The sequence below is a fragment of the Tachypleus tridentatus genome, chromosome 6 (assembly GCF_004210375.1).
Source record: "Tachypleus tridentatus isolate NWPU-2018 chromosome 6, ASM421037v1, whole genome shotgun sequence".
NCBI lineage: Eukaryota > Metazoa > Arthropoda > Merostomata > Xiphosura > Limulidae > Tachypleus > Tachypleus tridentatus.
In genome coordinates this window covers 151,540,285-151,563,658 of record NC_134830.1, presented here as the reverse complement: position 1 = coordinate 151,563,658, position 23,374 = coordinate 151,540,285, and the positions used below count along the sequence as shown (strand labels likewise).

Genomic DNA, 23,374 nt, shown 5'->3' with positions numbered 1-23,374 from the left:
GAGAGAGAAACAAATTGCAGAAGGTCTTATGAACATTTTCCAGACAAAGATGTATATAAAAAAAAATTATTTTCTCAAATAAGACATTTTTATATTATAAGGCTAACAAGCTCTACAGCACTACGTGGTTGTAGAACCAAAACATAGCTGTACTAGTTACCTCTGCTATGTGTAGGTGTTCGTCAGCAAGATTTCTCAAACACAGATAAATGTATTTGGATGAAAGTTGGTATACTTTTGGATTATGACCCACCTTAGTTTTGGATGGTCAAGATTGCAGAGAAAAAAGTCCCCATTTCTTAACACGGGGACTGATTTCTTTCACACTGTTTTTAAAAAATAATTAGAATTTGATAAAACATGGTGGACATGTGTAGAATATTATTCATTAATAATAATTGGCATAGGGATAAGTTCTTCATACTTTTTGAGAGCCTGAATACGATTGATGCCATCGGGCGGAGGTATGAGCACTCTCTAGTTTTAAGTATATTTTTCTCAGGTCTTCCTTTATTCATTGGTGACATGTGGATTATGTTCAACTTATACTGTTACTTATCCCTTCCAGCTTTAACATATTTAAATTTTAGGTGTTACTACTATACCTCCATCTGCCCTGCAGTTTCCAAGCACCATGACAGACATAAAACATGACACATGGATGTTAAGGTAAGTTTAGCTTTAAATAAAATTCTGTTTTCCTTTGACATGAGTAATGTACAGAGCATGAAACAAAACAAAACTTTGGCAGGGGTTTAGTTTAGAGAGAGAGAAGTCCAAGGAATTCTCTTCCCAACAGGGGTGTTCAGTAACATTGTAGTTCCTTTTCATCCCATCTCATGGAAGATTATTTATCTGTACGTGGGGGTTTTCATATATTTTGAGGCAATGAAGTGAGGTGAGGCAGTATGAAAAAAGTTGAGTGAGCAGCTAGAGTGACAAGGTGGGGAAAAGAAGTAGACAAGTCCAGAGTCTGCAGTCAGAGTAGAAGCAAGCTGTAGACCAACCCTGCAATAGTCTGTGGAGCGTCCATGATCAGGGCCACAGGTGGTTGGGATCTATGAATCCAAGTGCCTCAGAATTTGTTGGGTGGGGGCGGGATTGCCCGAGAAAACCCACTTTCCCAGGACGAAGCTAAATATTCTACCTGTCCGATGTCCAGAGCTGAAAAGAAAAACATATAAACATAAGCATATATACATAATTTATTTATGTTGTGTTTTTTATTTTTAATTGAATGATTTGTGACTGTTGAAATATGTTCTATGGTGAGGTGTGTTTTGTAGGAGCACTGGCTAATTTGTATAGTGGCATGGTTAGTTCGCTTCTATGTTTGAAAACAAACAAAAGATGAACTGGTTAATAACTGTAAGTGAATGCCAGTGTTTGTAGGTGGTGCTGTTTTTAATCCAAACTAATAATAATAATAATAATCATGAGTTTGGTAAATACATAGAAAAGTATTTTATCATGTGTCTAACGTCACCCTCTGACCCAGGTTACAATGTAATTAAGAACCTATGTATAACTTGGCTTGGCTAAAATCTGGTGTATAACTTGACCTGCACCTGCTCTGTGTTAATGTGTATTTAACAGGAAGCTGTCTGTGTATAACTTGATTAACCCCTGCTCTATGTTAATGTGTATTTAACAGGAAGCTGTCTGTGTATAACTTGACCTACCCCTGCTTTGTGTTACTGTGTATTTAACAGGAAGCTGTCTGTGTATCTTGACCTACTCCTGCTCTATGTTACTGTGTATTTAACAGGAAGCTGTCTGTGTATAACTTGACCTACCCCTGCTCTTACTTGTGTATTTAGCTGCTGTCTATAACTTGACCTACCCTGCTCTGTGTTACTGTGTGTTTAACAGGAAGCTGTCTGTGTATAACTTGACTAACCCCTGCTCTCGTTACTGTGTATTTAACAGGAAGCTGTGTATAACTTGACTAACCCCTCCTCTGTACTGTGTATTTAACAGGAAGCTGTCTGTGTATAACTTGACCTACTCCTGCTCTGTGTTACTGTGTGTATTTAACAGGAAGCTGTCTGTGTATAACTTGACCTACCCCTGTTCTGTGTTACTGTGTATTTAACAGGAAGCTGTCTGTGTATAACTTGACCTACCCTGCTTTGTGTTACTGTGTATTTAACAGGAAGCTGTCTGTGTATAACTTGACTAACCCTGCTCTATGTCAATGTGTATTTAACAGGAGCTGTCTGTGTATAACTTGACCTACTCTATGTTACTGTGTATTTAACAGGAAGCTGTCTGTGTATAACTTGACCTACCCCTGCTTTGTGTTACTGTGTATTTAACAGGAAGCTGTCTGTAATGTACTCTTACCTACTCCTGCTCTATGTTACTGTGTTTTAACAGGAAGCTGTCTGTGTATAACTTGACCTACCCTGCTCTGTCAATGTATTTAACAGGAAGCTGTCTGCATTATCTTGACTAACCCTCCTCTGTGTTACTGTGTTTTAATGTCTGTGTATAACTTGACCCTGCTTTTGTGTTACTGTGTATTTAACAGGAGCTGTGTATAACTTGAATAACCCCTGCTCTATGTTAATGTGTATTCAACAGGAAGCTGTCTGTGTATAACTTGACTAACCCCTTCTCTGTGTTACTGTGTATTTAACAGGAAGCTGTCTGTATAACTTGACCTACTCCTGCTCTATGTTACTGTGTATTTAACAGGAAGCTGTCTGTGTATATACTTGACCTACCCTGTTCTGTGTTACTGTGTATTTAACAGGGCTGTCTGTGTATAACTTGACCTACCCCTGCTTTGTGTTACTGTGTATTTAACAGGAAGCTGTCTGTGTATAACTTGACCTACCCCTGCTTTGTGTTACTGTGTATTTAACAGGAAGCTGTGTATAACTTGACTAACCCCTGCTCTATGTTAATGTGTATTTAACAGGAAGCTGCCTGTGTATAACTTGACCTGCCTCTGCTCTGTGTTACTGTGTATTTAACAGGAAGCTGTCTGTGTATAGCTTGACCTTCCCCTTCTCTGTGTTACTGTGTATTTAACAGGAAGCTGTCTGTGTATAACTTGACTAATCCCTGCTCTATGTTAATGTGTATTTAACAGGAAGCTGTCTGTGTATAACTTGACTAATCCCTGCTCTATGTTAATGTGTATTTAACAGGAAGCTGTCTGTGTATAACTTGACCTACCCCTGCTTTGTGTTACTGTGCATTTAACAGGAAGTTGTCTGTGTATAGCGTGACCTACACTTGCTTTGTGTTACTCTGTACTTGACAAGAAGCTTTACATGTAACATAGTTGGCCTGGTTCTGTTTCACATCTTGTCACACTCAAATGAAATCAAAACAAATAGCTAAAAACAACCATAATGAAAGTAATTTCAATTTAAATCTTGTACTTTAATTGGGTGTAAAATCATCATCATATCTAGTCTTTACAGGATGAAGATTCAAATTTAATATTTATGGAAGAAGCAGTGGTTTTAAAGATTGGGCATCACACATTAATCATGGAGGTTTGTTACTGATAATAAACAGAATCCTGATGGCTTGTAGTTTCGTGGCATGAGCCAACAGTCTTACTACTGTTTGAAGAGCGTTAAAAAAACATGTTTGTTGTTATGAGTGGGTGGTAAGTAACAGTTTAACAACATGATTACTGTGATTTTAGCCATTGTTATTCAAGCGGATTATGGAATCTTGTGAAGGAAACTGAAGTGGCCACATGTTATTTTAATGTCAATAAATGGAGTTAATAAGTAGATAGTATATTTTATGCTATTGCAATATGTATATTAAACAAAATCAGGTGTTCTCATGTTTAACAATCTTCATAGTAATTGAAACATTGGAGAACTTGCATGAAAGGTATGTATCAACTATGTTATCATTTAGTCTTTCTTCCTTTGTGAGCATGTTATCACTTAGTCTTTCTTCCTTTGTGAGCATGTTATCCTTAGTCTTTCTTCCTTTGTGAGCATTTTATCACTTAGTCTTTCTTCCTTTGTGAGCATGTTATCACTTAGTCTTTCTTCCTTTATGAGCATGTTATCACTTGGTCTGTCTTCCTTTGTGAGCATGTTATCACTTAATCTTTCTTCCTTTGTGAGCATGTTATCATTTAGTCTTTTCTTCCTTTGTGAGCATGTTATCATTTAGTCTTTCTTCCTTTGTGAGCATGTTTATCTCTTAGTCTTTTCTTCCTTTGTGAGCATGTTATCCCACTTAGTCTTTCCTCCTTTGTGAGCATGTTATCACATAGATCTTTCTTCCTCCTTTGTGAGCATGTTATCACTTAGTCTTTCTCTTCCTTTGGCAGAGGCATGTTTATCACTTGGTCTCTTTTTTGCTTCATGGGCTTTGTATAATTATCACTTAGATCTTTCTTCTTTCGTGAGCATGTTATCACTTAGTCTTTCTTCCTTTGTGAGCATGTTATCACTTAGTCTTTCCTCCTTTGTGAGCATGTTATCACTTAGTCTTTCTTCCTTTGTGAGCATGTTATCACTTAGTCTTTCTTCCAGCTTTGAGGGCGTATGTTATCACTTAGTCTTTCTTCACTCCTTTGTTGAGCATGTTATCACTTAGTCTTTCTTCCTTTGTGAGCATATTTATCACTTAGTCTTTCCTCCTTTGTGAGCATGTTATCACTTAGTCTTTCTTCCCCTTTGTGAGCATGTTATCACTTAGTCTTTCTTCCTTGTGACATGTTTTCTTGAGATCTTCCTTTAGTGAGCATGTTATCACTTAGTCTTTTCTTCCTTTGTGAGCATGTTATCACTTGGTCTTTCTCTTCCTTTGTGAGCATGTTATCACTTAGTCTTTTCTTCCTTTATGAGCATGTTATCATTTAGTCTTTTTCCTTCCTTTGTAGGGGCATGTTATCACTTGATCTTTCTTCCTTTGTGAGCATGTTATCACTTAGTCTTTCTTCCTTTGTGAGCATGTTATCACTTTAGTCTTTCTTCCTTTGTGAGCATGTTATCACTTAGTCTTTTTCTTCCTTTGTGAGCATGTTATCACTTAGATCTTTCTTCCTTTAGTGAGCATGTTATCACTTAGTCTTTCTTCCTTTGTGAGCATGTTATCACTTAGTCTTTCTTCCTTTGTTGTTATGTTATCCTCACTTAGTCTTTCTCTTCCTTTTGTTGGTATATTTATCACTTAGTCTTTCTTCCTTTGTGGGCATGTTATCACTTAGTCTTTCTTCCTTTGTGGCATGTTATCACTTAGTCTTTCTTCCTTTGTGAGCATGTTATCACTTGGTCTTTCTTCCTTTGTGAGCATGTGGAGGCATCACTTAGTCTTTTCTTCCTCTGTGGAGCATCATCACTTAGTCTTTTTTCCTCCTTTGAGCATGTTATCACTTAGTCTTTCTTCCTTTGTGAGAGCATGTTATCACTTAGTCTTTCTTCCTTTGTGAGCGTATGTTATCACTTAGTCTTTCTTCCTTTGTGAGCATGTTATCACTTAGTCTCTCTTCCTTTGTGAGCATGTTATCATTTAGTCGTTTCTTCCCTTTTGTAGAGAATTCTTAGTTTTAATGTACCTCTCTTTATGTGTTTTAATATCTGTTTTTTAAAATTGTAGTAATATAGAAAACATTACCATCTAGAAAAAATACTGCACCAATGTTTCACAAACTTCCATACTTAGTAAATATCTTATAATCATGTCAGGGTTAATTGTTTTTCTAAGTGACAATCTCTACTTCCTACTTGACATTTATTTTGCATCTCAGTGGGTCTGCCGTGATGCAAGATGGAAAAACAATCCGAGATAGGTACAAGTGTGATTTGGACTCTCTAAAGATGGGAACCCGGATAGGAATGATGAGACATCTTGATGGAACTCTTCACTACTACGTGAACAAGGACCAAGGAGTAGCCTGTCGAGATGTTCCACTAGGTAATCAGTCATTTTGCAACTATTGGATATAGCTGTGCTTCTCAAAATCATTATATGAATCTGTCTGTGACAGTTGTTTTCTCACTATAGCCTGTTGTATCCAAGTTAAGGATCTTTTATTGTCAACAAGTAGTTTGATGAATCCAGGTTTAGGATGTTTTATTGTCAACAAGTCACATGCTGCATCCAACTTCAGGATGTTTTATTGTCAACAAGTCACATGCTGCATCCAACTTCAGGATGTTTTATTGTCAACAAGTCACGCTGCATCCACGTTCAGGATGTTTTTTTGTCAACAAGTCACATGCTGCATCCACGTTCAGGATGTTTTATTGTCAACAAGTCACATGCTGCATCCACGTTCAGGATGTTTTATTGTCAACAAGTCACATGCTGTATCCACGTTCAGGATGTTTTATTGTCAAAAGTCACATGCTGCATCCAACGTTCAGGATGTTTTATTGTCAACAAGTCACATGCTGCATCCTCGTTCAGGATGTTTTATTGTCAACAAGTCACATGCTGTATCCACGTTCAGGATGTTTTATTGTCAACAAGTCACATGCTGCATCCACGTTCAGGATGTTTTATTGTGTCAACAAGTCACATGCTGCATCCAACTTCAGGATGTTTTATTGTCAACAAGTCACATGCTGTATCCAAGTTCAGGATGTTTTATTGTCAACAAGTCACATGCTGTATCCAACTTCAGGATGTTTTATTGTCAACAAGTCACATTCTGCATCCAACTTCAGGATGTTTTATTGTCAACAAGTCACATGCTGTATCCTCGTTCAGGATGTTTTATTGTCAACAAGTGTACATGCTGTATCCACGTTCAGGATGTTTTATTGTCAACAAGTCACATGCTGCATCCTCGTTCAGGATGTTTTATTGTCAACAAGTCACATGCTGCATCCAACTTCAGGATGTTTTATTGTCAACAAGTCACATGCTGCATCCAACTTCAGGATGTTTTATTGTCAACAAGTCACATGCTGCATCCAACTTCAGGATGTTTTATTGTCAACAAGTCACATGCTGCATCCAACTTCAGGATGTTTTATTGTCAACAAGTCACATGCTGTATCCTCGTTCAGGATGTTTTATTGTCAACAAGTCACATTCTGCATCCAACTTCAGGATGTTTTATTGTCAACAAGTCACATTCTGCATCCAACTTCAGGATGTTTTATTGTCAACAAGTCACATGCTGTATCCTCGTTCAGGATGTTTTATTGTCAACAAGTCACATGCTGCATCCACGTTCAGGATGTTTTATTGTCAACAAGTCACATGCTGCATCCTCGTTCAGGATGTTTTATTGTCAACAAGTCACATGCTGTATCCTCGTTCAGGATGTTTTATTGTCAACAAGTCACATGCTGCATCCACGTTCAGGATGTTTTATTGTCAACAAGTCACATGCTGCATCCTCGTTCAGGATGTTTTATTGTCAACAAGTCACATGCTGCATCCATGTTCAGGATGTTTTATTGTCAACAAGTCACATGCTGTATCCTCATTCAGGACGTTTTATTGTCAACAAGTCACATGCTGTATCCTCGTTCAGGAGCGTTTTATTGTCAACAAGTCACATGCTGCATCCACGTTCAGGATGTTTTATTGTCAACAAGTCACATGCTGCATCCTCGTTCAGGATGTTTTATTGTCAACAAGTCACATGCTGCATCCATGTTCAGGATGTTTTATTGTCAACAAGTCACATGCTGCATCCAACTTCAGGATGTTTTATTGTCAACAAGTCACATGCTGCATCCAACTTCAGGATGTTTTATTGTCAACAAGTCACATGCTGCATCCAACTTCAGGATGTTTTATTGTCAACAAGTCACATGCTGTATCCTCGTTCAGGATGTTTTATTGTCAACAAGTCACATTCTGCATCCAACTTCAGGATGTTTTATTGTCAACAAGTCACATTCTGCATCCAACTTCAGGATGTTTTATTGTCAACAAGTCACATGCTGTATCCTCGTTCAGGATGTTTTATTGTCAACAAGTCACATGCTGCATCCACGTTCAGATTGTTTTATTGTCAACAAGTCACATGCTGCATCCTCGTTCAGGATGTTTTATTGTCAACAAGTCACATGCTGTATCCTCGTTCAGGATGTTTTATTGTCAACAAGTCACATGCTGCATCCACGTTCAGGATGTTTTATTGTCAACAAGTCACATGCTGCATCCTCGTTCAGGATGTTTTATTGTCAACAAGTCACATGCTGCATCCATGTTCAGGATGTTTTATTGTCAACAAGTCACATGCTGTATCCTCATTCAGGGCGTTTTATTGTCAACAAGTCACATGCTGTATCCTCGTTCAGGGCGTTTTATTGTCAACAAGTCACATGCTGCATCCACGTTCAGGATGTTTTATTGTCAACTAGTCACATGCTGCATCCACGTTCAGGATGTTTTATTGTCAACAAGTCACATGCTGCATCCAACTTCAGGATGTTTTATTGTCAACAAGTCACATGCTGTATCTATGTTCTGGATGTTTTATTGTCAACAGGTCACATGCTGCATCCACGTTCAGGATGTTTTATTGTCAACAAGTCACATGCTGCATCCACGTTCAGGATGTTTTATTGTCAACAAGTCACATGCTGCATCTATGTTCAGGATGTTTTATTGTCAACAGGTCACATGCTGCATCCACGTTCAGGATGTTTTATTGTCAACAGGTCACATGCTGCATCCACGTTCAGGATGTTTTATTGTCAACAAGTCACATGCTGTATCCAATTTCAGGACAGAATATGATTAGTTATTTTAAGGAAATTTGTGAATAACCAGTTCTTGACCATCGTACTCTTATTCTTAAGAGTTGTATTTACATTGTTGTCTGGATGGATAGTTGCTGTTTTCCTGATTAATTAGCTAGTAGTTACTATACAGAAAACTTTGTAAAAAAACACTGAATTATCAGTAATTCAGTAATATACTTAATTCTGTTTGGATGGAGTGGTGATAATTCAGTAATATACTTAATTCCTTTTGGATGGAGTGGTGATAATTCAGTAATATGCTTAATTCCATTTGGATGGAGTGGTGATAATTCAGTAATATACTTAATTCCATTTGGATGGAGTGGTGATAATTCAGTAATATACTTAATTATATTTAGATGGAGTGTTGATAATTCAGTAATATACTTAATTCCTTTTGGATGGAGTGGTGATAATTCAGTAATATACTTAATTCCTTTTGGATGGAGTGTTGATAATTTAGTAATATACTTAATTCCTTTTGGATGGAGTGGTGATAATTCAGTAATATACTTAATTCCTTTTGGATGGAGTGGTGATAATTCAGTAATATACTTAATTCCAATTGGATGGAGTGTTGATAATTCAGTAATATTCTTAATTCCATTTGGATGGAGTGGTGATAATTCAGTAATATGCTTAATTCCATTTGGATGGAGTGGTGATAATTCAGTAATATACTTAATTCCATTTGGATGGAGTGGTGATAATTCAGTAATATACTTAATTATATTTAGATGGAGTGTTGATAATTCAGTAATATACTTAATTCCTTTTGGATGGAGTGGTGATAATTCAGTAATATACTTAATTCCTTTTGGATGGAGTGTTGATAATTTAGTAATATACTTAATTCCTTTTGGATGGAGTGGTGATAATTCAGTAATATACTTAATTCCTTTTGGATGGAGTGTTGATAATTCAGTAATATACTTAATTCCTTTTGGATGGAGTGGTGATAATTCAGTAATATACTTAATTCCAATTGGATGGAGTGTTGATAATTCAGTAATATTCTTAATTCCATTTGGATGGAGTGGTGATAATTCAGTAATATACTTAATTCCATTTGGATGTAGTGGTGATAATTCAGTAATATACTTAATTCCTTTTGGGTGGAGTGGTGATAATTCAATAACGTAATGAATTCCACGTCATTTGTAATTGATTCTGAGAATCTTATTGTGCCCAGGTGGGTTAGCAATGAGTTTATGGACTTATATTGCTAAACTCTGTGGGTAAATTCCCTCCTGATGAACAAATTGCCAATAGCCCATCATGTAGATTTGTGCTGTACAGAGAAACAAAATGTTATCTATCTTTTGTAGCATTAATATGTTAATTTTTTTATCAACCAAAGTCAGTTAAATATTTTTAAACCTGCATTAGTCTTCTGTCAAAACTTTCCACAGTTACTCTTCAGGGGTCCAAACAGATCCCTTCATAAAAATTAATTTTAAAATATTTAAATAATAAATTATTATTTTGAAACCAAAACACATTAACATTTAAAATATTTTAATTTTTTACTCAGTAAATGAACACTGAATATAATGACATTTCTTTTTAATCACCTAAGCTAACCGTAACAAGTTAATACAAACTAGCTGAATACTGAACCTACTGAGAATATTTGCATGCTGCCATCTGTTGGAGCTGATGGTTATAAAATATTTGGAGTCCTTGAAGATCTTGAAAGATTATTGCAACATTAAACAGTAATGTAGTTACAATGCTGCTCATTTTGTAGAATAGAATTGGAAGAAAGTTTTGTTTAGTATATCTGAATAAACAATTGAGTAATTTTATGATTAAAATCTTGACTTTATGTTGCTGACTCAAATAAGCATTAATTTCTTTAGAGGTATACGCTGTTATTGACCTGTATGGTCAATGTGCTCAAGTAACGATCGTGCACAGTAGCCACACGTTTTCAAGTGGTTCCAGCTCCACACCTTTCACACCAGAGAGTCCACAAGTCAGCGTCCCTGCTCCACTTGGAAATGGTACTTGGTGTTTTGCCTTTTTTATTTCATCTTTCTAGGATCGTGTTGTATATTATTTTGAAAACTTATGTTATTGTTATTAATTCTATGAAGAACTTTCAGTTTAATTCAGAACGAACCATTTTACTGGTTAATGTTTTGATAGCATAGAAAAAAAAATCTCCACATGTTTAATTTTGTTTATCCCTTCCTTTAATAATCATACACATTTCTCTAAGCCTTTAATCCATAGTTTGTGGGTGGATGGGTGGTGGTTGGTTCTTTGTTTTCTCTTAGCTGTTCTTATCATCTCACATGCATGTGTTTGATGAAAGCAGATTTTAACACAACGTTACTGTTCGTGGAAGTTTTTGTACCAAATAATATCATGTTTCAGGACATGTTTAGCAATGGTGTTTTTAAATTCTTTTCCTTCCCTGAAATACACCTGAAGATTTCAGTACAAAATCAATAAAAAATGTGAAACTCATGACAAAAATGGTTAATGTTGATGAAAAGACAAATGCAAAACCAACACTTCTCCAGTTTTTATTGGAAACTAAAATGAAACTTAGAAACAATTTTTGTATTCAGTAATTATTGCAAACATTTATAATTGATGAGAATTATAAAATTTAGGTTTAAAATTCCATGATAATTGTAAATTGCAATGCTTACTGATGTTGGTCATAACATTACAGTTTCTTTACTTTATAACAAGTTGATTTTTAACGTGTTTTTGATGGGACATAAGTTTTATTAACTCCTTATAAAATTATACTAGATCTAAGAGAAACATTAATAAATATTCCATGTGCTGACTTCTTGCAGTGGTAACAGTAATTTCAACATACGTGAATATTTCAATTGTACATTACAGAGAGGACAAAGTACTTCAGCACGTGCATTGGGAAGAATATTACACTTCGAGAGAACAACACGGCTGCAACTCGAGTTAGGGGATACAACCATGGTTTATTGTTTAGCACTGCACCATTAGAACCTGGTGAAGTGTTTGAGGTATGTGTTAACGACTAATAGCATTGTTTTATTAAAAGTTGTAATAAAAGAATAATTATGTTAAGTTCATAGTTTTGTAACAAATATCATAAGAAAAGCCTTTTCTGCTACAAAATTTGAAATATCAAAAATATAACACCTGGTGGAAGAAAAAGGAAACAAAAACATGTTTTTTAAGCTTGTATCTAAATTTGAAACAAAGATATGTATTAAGTGCCCTTTTCATTTTACAAAATTTAACAGATGATAGCTTTTCCACTAATTGTAATATTGGAATTATTTCTAAATGGTGTAATGTGTGTAATTTATTGTTCTTAAACAACAGACCAAAAGCTACATTGCAAATATTTTATTCGCAGAAGTACTAAAGTAATGTCTCCCGTTGGTACAGTGGTAAGTCTACAGATTAAACAATGCTAAAATTAGGGGTTTGATTCCCATCTGTGGACTAAGCAGACAGCCCGATGTAGCTTTGCTATAAGAAAAACACACACTAAAGTAAAAGTAAATAAAATTCTGATTTGGTCAGTTGCTTATAAAATTCGTTATTATGTATATAAAATACAGGGTGGGCCAAAAAGAATACAGCAGACAAATCACGTTACACTAGTATTAATGTTAAATATGGGTTTAACTAGTCACGTGAACCATCCGTTTGTTCCTTCCCAAGTAGCCCAGTGATAAATCTAAAGATTTATAAACACTGGATTTTTATACCCATGATGAATACAGCACAGATATCCCATTGTGTAGTTAACACAAACATATAATAAAAAGATAGTCCTTTTTGCTCTGCGTACATATATACCCAGTTATACAATTGTACGTTATCACTGATGTTAGAAACTGTCTGCATACCCAGTTATACAACTGTACGTTATCACTGATGTTATAAACTGTCTGCATACCCAGTTATACAACTGTACGTTATCAGTGATGTTAGAAACTGTCTGCATACCCAGTTACACAACTGTACGTTATCACTGATGTTAGAAACTGTCTGCATACCCAGTTATACAACTGTACGTTATCACTGATGTTATAAACTGTCTGCATACCCAGTTATACAATTGTACGTTATCAGTGATGTTAGAAACTGTCTGCATACCCAGTTACACAACTGTACGTTATCACTGATACTAAAAACTGTCCTAACGATAATCATCTTGGCCTTCACTGTGGCTTGGACATTTGTCCAAGTTCCCATATTTCAAAATGAAATACTAGTTAAAAAAAACAGAGACAACCTTAATACCAATAGGTTTGTTTAACTACTTTGTACACTTGATAGATAATAACAATTAGAGTTAAAACCATGATAAAAATACACAAACTAGTTTGTCATTAACTCGTGTAATTTCAAATCTTCTGTAGCTGTTTCATTTACGTGTGTTTAATTGGTGTTGTCATGTTCTGCTAACTGAGTGAGGAAGATGGTGTACCAGTCTGAATGTCACAGTTATGTAATGTTCAGGGTGTAACTTGGAATACCTGACGACATTCGAGACATTTTTATTTAGTGTTTCTGAGTAGTTGAATCTTTGATAACTTTGTTTTGTCCACATCCTTTATCAATGATTATTTTGAGATTCATGACAACAACTACAGATGTATTACAACAAGTTTCTGCAATGAACAGTGAAGTTAGTCTTAGACCCAACATTTTGACAGACTCTCTACTTCCAAAAGCCCGTTGAAGCTCCATCAGACATCTTGACAAGAATATAGGATTGTTGTGATTCCAGTTTCTTCAGTCCCTTTCTTTGTTAATCAGTGATGACGAGAAAACTCACTTGTAGAGAAAAATATAGATGTAGAAATGGTTGGGTTGGGAAGAGAAAATATTTTATGTAGAGGAGTGGACAACGTTTCAACCTTCTTCGGTCATTGTCGGGTTCACAAATAAAAAAAGAAGTAATTGACCGATATCTGACCACATGTTTGAATAGGGTTGTGTAACTGAGTGTAGGAATGTAGAGGGTGTGCTTAGATGTTTGATAAGTTTCTTAGTTTCTTTATAATCATATGAGCGAGTACCGTTAATAGTGATGTAAGGTATGATAGTTCAGACACAATGGTTACATAGATTTTTTTCCATTCCTTTATTGTTACATCTTTTGGTTCTTCAGTTTTGAATTCTCTTGCTGTATGTATATCTCTCCAGCCATAAATCTAAGCATAATTGGCTTAGGATGTGGTTGTGAAGCCTATTCTCATCAAAAAACCCCCAACTTATTCATTTCCACTGAGAACATCGAAAGCTGTTTTCATCAGGTTGTTCAGGTCTGTGGTTTTATATAATATAACAGTCTTGGATATAATATAACAGTCTTGTGATATCAATATTTGTCTTCATATGTGCAGGTTTAATCATATCACTGTTATGTTTCTCACCTCCACTAGCGTGTTCAACTCACTCATTCCAAACATTTAACCCCACCGTATCATGTCTGTTTACAGGTACAGGTTGACCAGGTTAACCTTCTATGGGCTGGACATTTGTCTGTGGGACTGACCGGTTTTGCACCATCCCTTGTGACTTCTCCATTTTACCTACCAGCTTCCGTCAACTTACTGAAGGGATGTGACACCTGGATCCTCACAGATAAACAAGTTAAGAAGAACGGATCTGTAATAAAGAACAATTATAGTATGTCGTTAAGGCGTCTCATGGTAAGTTTACAAACAGTTTTTAATTCAACAAGGAAACTGTTTGTTCTTACTTTTAACATTCACAAAATGTTTTTTTTTCACTTGCATGTGTTCAACTTGATTCCAATACTTTTATCAGATTCTGGTGGGTTTTTTTCCTACCAGGCTAGACTATCAGAGAATTCATGTAATCACTTATTTCCACTCCTACTGGTCTAGTTATAAAAACAATACTGATGCAAGTGGCAAGATTTGTTTGTTATTATTTGTACATTTACAGCTAATGTTATAGTGGTTCCATGTTTCATTTCTTTTTTATACATGTTTCTGTCATTAAGTACATTTTTTACATATGTTTCTGTCATTAAGTACATTTTTATATATGTTTCTGTCATTAAGTACATTTTCTACATATGTTTCTGTCATTAAGTACATTTTTATATATGTTTCTGTCATTAAGTACATTTTTTACATATGTTTTTGTCATTAAGTACATTTTCTACAACTGCTGTTGATATTTTATGGTCAATTTTCGTCTAATCCTTCAAAACCAAATTTTTCTTTCTAGGTAGGAGACAAAGTTGGTGTACAGTATCGAAGTGATGGTAGTTTTCATGTTTATATCAACGGTGAAGACCAGGGTATAGCTGCAGCTCACCTTCCTAAGGTATGTCCTTATTTTAATACAAGTTGTATAAAGTTGAATTTTATCAACAAATATTTTAATGTCATAAATGTTAAAACAGTTTAGTTAGTCATATAAACAGTCCACCCATCTTTACATGGTGTTAATGAAACAGTCCACCCATCTTTACATGGTGTTAATGAAACAGTCCACCCATCTTTACATGGTGTTAATAAAACAGTCCAGCCATCTTTACATGGTGTTAATAAAACAGTCCAGCCATCTTTACATGCTGTTAATAAAACAGTCCACCCATCTTTACATACTGTTTATAAAACAGTCCACCCATCTTTACATACTGTTAATAAAACAGTCCACCCATCTTTACATGATGTTAATAAAACAGTCCACCCATCTTTACATGCTGTTAATAAAACAGTCCACCCATCTTTACATACTGTTAATGAAACAGTCCAGCCATCTTTACATGCTGTTAATAAAACAGTCCACCCATCTTTACATACTGTTAATAAAACAGTCCACCCATCTTTACATACTGTTAATAAAACAGTCCACCCATCTTTACATGGTGTTAATGAAACAGTCCAGCCATCTTTACATACTGTTAATGAAACAGTCCAGCCATCTTTACATGGTGTTAATGAAACAGTCCAGCCATCTTTACATGGTGTTAATGAAACAGTCCACCCATCTTTACATACTGTTAATGAAACAGTCCACCCATCTTTACATGGTGTTAATAAAACAGTCCACCCATCTTTACATGATGTTAATGAAACAGTCCACCCATCTTTACATACTGTTAATGAAACAGTCCACCCATCTTTACATGCTGTTAATAAAACAGTCCACCCATCTTTACATACTGTTAATGAAACAGTCCACCCATCTTTACATGCTGTTAATAAAACAGTCCACCCATCTTTACATGGTGTTAATGAAACAGTCCACCCATCTTTACATGTTGCTGGTGAAACAGTCCACCCATCTTTACATGTTGTATCATGTACAGCTTTTATTCTTCTTATTTATGCTGTGTGTTCTAATATTTCTACCAAATGTCTACTTTGAAAATACGGACTGTGGACCTTGTAGTAGTGTTATCTCACTGTTTTTACTGTTTATGTAGCTACTTATGCTGCTCTAAATAAGGCATGATTAGTGTTGTTTTCATCACTTTTGTCCAGAGTCAGTAGTGAGGAATATATTCGTATCCTTTAAAACTGATGAACATGGAAGTGAAAGAAATATTAATCAATAATTTATCCCTGACTAAAAGTTGTTGAAGAAAATGCCAGTGAAACTACTGTATAAACAATAGTATGTTCTGTGATAATGATCATGAAACTGATTGATAGATCTATGGTGGCCTTTTCAGGGGGGGTGATACAAAAAACAAAACTGAATATACTTAGTTCAAGTTAAGTTTGATCAGTGTTTTGTTTTCATCATCTCTGTTAATGTATATTGATTTTGAGTGGTATTTGTTTAAAACTGGAACAAAACTGAAACCTTTGAAAAATGAATATGTTTATTGTGAACAGAAATTAAAAACCTAACTTTGACATCTTCCACATACATTTACAACAAGCTCCAATTAGATATGAATTTGCTTCATATACACAATAATAAAGCAAATTAGAGCTGTCTTATTGATATATTTGTGTGTTTAGTCTTGTGAACGCTGCTCTAGGCAGGATGTAATAAGTAGCTTAATTATTTAAATAAACTGTAGTACTGGAAATGAAAATCCAGTGCTAAGTAAAAAAAATGAATGTTGAAAATGTATGTATTTTGGGTTTCTGTGAATTTTTTTGTTGTTCGACCTCTGGTATTTTGAACTGTTGGTGCTAGCTGATATTGTATCTGTGTGAACATCTTGTTAAGGGCTGCCTGAGACAGTTAGAGTATACAGTTAGCAGCACCTTGGGTAAAACAACTGGTAAAACTAAACTGGCACTAATTTCAGTTCACCACTGGCAACCTCAAACCACAGGTAATCACCAGCTGCTAATTACTTATCAGTCAGTGTATACTAGGAATGACCTCCCATACTTCTTGTTTTATTACCAATAAAGTTTAGTGAACTGTAGACACAGACAGTTGGATGATATATATATATATATAGATATAAGTGTAACGGTGAATATTGCATATATTTGGTACACAGAAGCTTTAATTTCTTATGTGTTTTTATGCAAAAATGTTCATTCAATCAGATACATGCTGTCTGAAGTTCTGTGTTGAACAAATTGTAAATATTAATTTAGAATTATAAACTTATCATGTATGATCTGTTGTTTTTTTATGTTTAGCAATTATTTGCAGTCATAGATTTGTATGGATCAGTCGAATCACTGTCGATCTCAAATTGTGAAACTGTGTATGGGACTGCAATCCATCCTGCAAATATAATTAATTGTGGACTCAAGAATTTAACAGAGGTATGTCTGAGGTTCAGAAAGGTAAAATCATTTTTTACCCTCGACAAACGTTAAGGTTTAGGCAAGCTTCATTAAAGCATCAAGAATATTTGATATAATATGCTATCAACACATCTCCAGGATATTTTTAAAAGGACTGTTTATTAAACATGATAATAACTTCACTAATTGAACATTTCTTCAAAGTACCCAACAATTTAAAAAATTGTTTAAATTATATTAAATAATTTCAGTTTTGACAAGAATTACTATTACACCAGTGATTTAAAATAGAGATTACATCAAGTAACTGACACTATGTGTGGAAGAGGGAACTTATCTGGTCATGAGAGAGATACTAAGTGTAAGGTGGCATGGAGAAGACAACTTATCTGGTCATGAGAGAGATACTAAGTGTAAGGTGACATGGAGAAGACAACTGGTCTGGTCATGAGAGAGACACTGAGATTATGTGATATGAAGTTTATGGTCGTGTGAAGAAGACAACTTGCCTGGTTTGCATAGAGAAGAAAACTTACCTGTAAAAGAATGTCACCAGTAGCAATTGCAAATGTGCAGAACAGGTCTAAAGAATGTAACATTTAACCAATTTGTAACCTACATCCTTGTTTATAAAACATTATTGATAGTGGGTCAACATGTGACTCTGCCATCTTGACATCAAGATGAAGACAGCAAGGAATACCAACCTGTGTTCAGTAGGGAAAAATAATAAATTCTGTGTGTGTATGAGTGTTCTGTGGACTGTAATTGATGAATCATATTTGTAGAACACTGAACTAATGAGTAACTCTATGAACAAAATGAAAAATGACTACCATACTTAAATAAGTTGTCATTCAAGCAATGAAATTCTTAATGAGTTGTCATCCAAGCAATGACCTTCTTCATGAGTTGTCATCCAAGCAATAACCTTCTTGATGAGTTGTCATCCAAGCAATGACCTTCTTGAGGAGTTGTCATCCAAGCAATAACCTTCTTGATGAGTTGTCATCCAAGCAATGACCTTCTTGAGGAGTTGTCATCCAAGCAATGACCTTCTTGATGAGTTGTCATCCAAGCAATGACCTTCTTGATGAGTTGTCATCCAAGCAATGACCTTCTTGATGAGTTGTCATCCAAGCAATAACCTTCTTGATGAGTTGTCATCCAAGCAATAACCTTCTTGATGAGTTGTCATCCAAGCAGTGACCTTCTTGATGAGTTGTCATCCAAGAAATAACCTTCTTGATGAGTTGTCATCCAAGCAATGACCTTCTTGATGAGTTGTCATCCAAGCAATAACCTTCTTGATGAGTTGTCATCCAAGCAATAACCTTCTTGATGAGTTGTCATCCAAGCAGTGACCTTCTTGATGAGTTGTCATCCAAGAAATAACCTTCTTGATGAGTTGTCATCCAAGCAATGACCTTCTTGATGAGTTGTCATCCAAGCAATAACCTTCTTGATGAGTTGTCATCCAAGCAATAACCTTCTTGATGAGTTGTCATCCAAGCAGTGACCTTCTTGATGAGTTGTCATCTAAGCAATGACCTTCTTGATGAGTTGTCATCCAAGCAATGACCTTCTTTAGTATCAGTGAAAAATGTGGCAAATCACTTGACTTAATTTCTCTATGTTATGTTACATTGTTTGGCCACAGATATTATTTTTAAGTTATTGTATCATTTAAGCCTTTTGTTAGTAATGAATACAAATATCTATTTATTATGGTATTCAAGATAGCCGTACATTAACGTTATGCATACTTTTGACACACCTTTTTATTCCTTTGTTCTTTTCTATGAAAATTAATTGACAGAATTATTTCATATGATTTAAACAATATAAATTCTAAGATCTCAAACAAAACCTTGAGTAGTGTAGTTGGAATAGTCCTTCTTTGATTCAGCCATGCATCATCTGAATTCGCAGCAAGAAAAATCCATTTGGAATAAGGAAAGCGTGTGCATGGAGTTCCACGAAAACCATGGGCACAATGTCCAGCTTCTGAATGGTGGTTTCTCTGCTAGAAGAGTGTCTGGCTATAACAAAGGTCTTGTCATCTGTAGTAAGCCCTTACCAAGAGGACAGCTATTCCAGGTAACGTTGTACTTTGGTAACTCTTCAGTTGTAGAATTAATTACAGAAGTCATACACTCCTGATGAAGACTTGAACAAATAAAAATACTTGTAAGATCCTCGGGAGTTCACGGTCATTTTATTTATCTATAGTTATGTGTACTATGCTCTGGTCAGCATAAAGTAGATTAAAAGATTTAAGTTTTGTCCAGGAAATGTCAGGTGTGATTTGAGGTGTTTTAAAACCATATTATACTGCACACCTGTATCGTTTTATTTTACAAACATCACTTTTTTATTTCTTTTTCTTCTCCCTCACGCTCAACAGTATGGTTTGAATAAAACAAGGTGTGCAGCTTGTTACACTGACCACTGTCCATATCAGGAGATGCTTCACTTGGAGATAGGTTTGATATTACTCATTGAGAACGATAGGAAAGAGATATTGAATACCTTCCGTAACTGTTTTTAGAACACCCTCACTTATTCAAACTTTTAAACGTAAACTTTGTGATCATTAACATGTCTCTGGTAGGATTTTGTTCTCTTGGAATAAATAGTTTCTTTTAAATAAAATTATCTTAAATAGAGGCTTTTTTTCTTTATAATCACAAAGTAGAATGCCACTGGTTTAATCCTTTTGCTACAGACTCAGAAAAACATACACAAGTTCGTTTACACATTTGCACATGTTAAGTATTTGCACTATAACTTTTGGTACAGCATATGTATCTTCTCAAAATCTGGTAGACTTTTAGTAAAGATAACAAGTGTTTTATGCACAAAAAATGTGTATCTTTAATTGAAATATTTTCAATAAAGACTTATTTGTGAAACTATCAAGTGTGTTTTATTACTAGTCTGAGTGCAAAGTGATTTCATGTTATGATTAAAAACCTATTCTTCACCCAAAAACCTGAAATATTATTTGTGTAATCTCTAAAATCTCTTAAATATGTTTCAAATTTTTGTTTTCAGCAAAGTTTTATATTTTGTTATTTTCTATACTCTAACTGTATCAGATTTGTCAACTTGACCAGCCTTGTAACCATCACATAAAAATTAGGAAATAAATATAGATTATGCTTTTTTGTGCTAGAATAATTATGTATCATAACAAGAAAATACAAATGTTTAGCCTAAGTAGTGTAATTCTCAATGCATTATATATATATAGATCTTCCAGTCATGCTTAGCTAACATTACATAACTTGTACTGACACAATATACATGAACTCATTATGTATCCAATAATATAAAACTGATCTTTAGTCTTCCCTGTCTTGGCTTTGTTTTAGTAGACTAGTATTTTGTAATGTACTGTGTCACATATCAATTGTTATACATTAAATATGTATATAGATTATTAATATTTAGAAATAAATTATTAAAACTCATTTTTCTTAAAATATATAACAGTAAATAAAGAACTAAAGCAAACAATTATCTCTTCTCACTACGACCTTTAAACTCTGTTGCTGCTGGACATACGTTACTAAACCTTTTAAAATTTCACATGTAGAGGACATCAATTGTTTATTTTACATTGTGTGTATATATATATACAGACACTTTAATAATGAAAACATCATAAATAACTATACTGATACCACAGAATTCCACTATAATTCATTAGGCTTAGTAACTAAGCTGTATGTAGATTTTAAAAAAATATGAAACTTCGAGCAGACTGAAGACAAAACCTACATCCTAGAAATTTTGGATCAAAGAACATGATAACCTTTTTGAAGATTAAAATGGCAGAAAAAAACTACCATGGTGACATTCTAAGCTGTTGATTGGTTATTCACATGTCATATATTGAAGTGAGTGTACATAAGGGACCATTTCCAAAAATAGAAAGAGATGAATAGGCCCACCATGATCTTAGCTAAATATTTTATATTCTTGCTTGTTAATATTAGTAATTTAAGTTCCAAATTTGTACAAAACTATATACTTAGTATATTGACACAACAAAAATCTAATTGTAAACAATGTTCCATTCATCATACTACATGACTCACTAAAATATATATTTAGATGTGTTATTTTTAATACTTACTTTTAAATTAAGAATTTAACTCGTATATAATATTAAAGTTTGAATTATAATCTACAATTTGATACCAAACTTATTGACATAAATTATAAAATAATAGTTTAATAAAATTGTAAATGCAAGTCAGCAAATGCAATGGCATGGCCTTTGACCCTTGATCCATAGGAAAAGGGTTAATGTACTGATTAAATCCTTTTGTAAAATGCATTACGAAGCTTCTATTATGTTCCCATAGACCTGGTGTACAAATAGTCTTAAAATTAAAACTTATATGCTGAGAATCTTTTTGAAGATAATTTTGGACTTTTTGTTTCTTCTTCTATCTGTATCACTAAAGGTGAGGATAGACAAGTTACACTTGAAGTGGACCTCCTCTCTTCGAATTGGGGTCACAACACAATCTCCAGAGAAACTCCATTTTACATCTTCATCTCTCAGTCTTCAGAAATCTGCATGGGTTATAAGTGAAGACTCTGTCTTCTATGGTGGAATTAAGGTATGTTAACAATAGTACTGTTTCATATCAGTTTTTCTGTATTTAACAAAGCATTTCTGTTTAGTTAGTGGTAAGAAACCATGAAATATTTCTGGGTTTTGTGTATAAACTATTCCTTGTTTGCCTATAATGACTTATCAGATTTCTGTGATACACTGTATAGTGTTATTTACAAAATATGTTAAACCACACATCAAAATGAGTCTTTAGCCAGGTAGAAATGATGTGGTTAAAAGCTATCTTTGTTGTTTAGGAGTTATACTAAGCATGTGCTAATATTTACATTGCAAGCTCAAGTTCACACTTCTTATAAATACTTATAAGAAAAGCTGTTTCTGTTTTGTTTAAGTTAATGCTGCAATGTTAACATTGAATTTCAATATTTGGTTTCGAGAACCTTCATGGTCAGTGTGTGTTGCTGACTGTTTGTCATCACTCTCTTTGGTCAAAACTTCTAAATTAGGGATAGTTATGCTTGAAGTTTTGGTTCAAATTGAAGTGGTTATTTAACACAATTTCTTCAGGTGAGATTTAACAACCAGTCCACAGTGTTATTCAAGTATAGTTTAGTATGGAATAGGTTTTTTTCAAGTAAAGAATCTTCTAAAGTCTGTACATATAAAAGTTGTAATCAGTGTGACTAGAAAAATAAAAGAGCAGTTCTTTTCTATCATCTAGTGTTCTAGTACACTGCCATTTTTAATATCTGCTTGTTTACAACCAGTTTAAAATCCTCACATGTTTACAGACAAAAGTGTCCATTACCAGTGATGGGAAAAGTTGAATTTAATCTATCAAACTAAATTATTTCATGGACTTTAAAAAGGTCAGTTGTGTTTCACTCTGAGCTATTTACACCACCAACTGTGAAAAGTAATTATTGACCATTTCAGTCATGCTAAGAACTGCTTGAAAACAACCTAATGTACAATTCCATTTTTATTCTGTAAGTTTCATCACATTTTGAAATGTGAATGATAGCGTAGTCAACTCCTAACAATTAAATCTAGAACATCTTGCTTGTGAAATAAAATTTGATATCAACATTTGTGGTGATGAGAAACCCACTTGAAGTGAAAATGTATTCTTCAGACGGCTGGTATGGGTATTAGCACTCTAATTAAAATATAGAACAACGTTTTGATCTTCTCAGGTCATCTTCAGTTATTCTCTATTTTAATAAAAGTTTTAATACCAGCTGTCTGGTGATACATTTTGACACCAACATTATTTGTGGCTGTTCTCCCATCATTTCAAGAGGGAATGTTGAGCTTTCCCTGCATGCAAAGCTTTTCAACTGGGAGACAAG

At 34.5% G+C, this 23,374-nt stretch overlaps 1 protein-coding gene across 2 annotated transcripts in view; it reads left to right on the top strand.

The window, feature by feature from the left end:
* Positions 1-158: 158 nt before the first annotated feature.
* Positions 159-23,374, top strand: part of LOC143254069 (neuralized-like protein 4) — a 36,833-nt gene continuing 13,617 nt past the window's right edge. Inside the window, exons 1-8 of one of the 2 annotated variants that reach the window (XM_076508815.1) lie at positions 159-669; positions 10,562-10,705; positions 11,565-11,704; positions 14,165-14,377; positions 14,925-15,023; positions 17,318-17,446; positions 19,361-19,528; positions 21,907-22,065. In XM_076508815.1, the coding sequence (XP_076364930.1) occupies positions 14,357-14,377; positions 14,925-15,023; positions 17,318-17,446; positions 19,361-19,528; positions 21,907-22,065 (576 nt within the window). In that variant the 5' untranslated portion in view covers positions 159-669; positions 10,562-10,705; positions 11,565-11,704; positions 14,165-14,356. The remainder of the gene's footprint in view (positions 670-10,561; positions 10,706-11,564; positions 11,705-14,164; positions 14,378-14,924; positions 15,024-17,317; positions 17,447-19,360; positions 19,529-21,906; positions 22,066-23,374) is intronic. The other variant, XM_076508816.1, reaches the window with a different exon arrangement.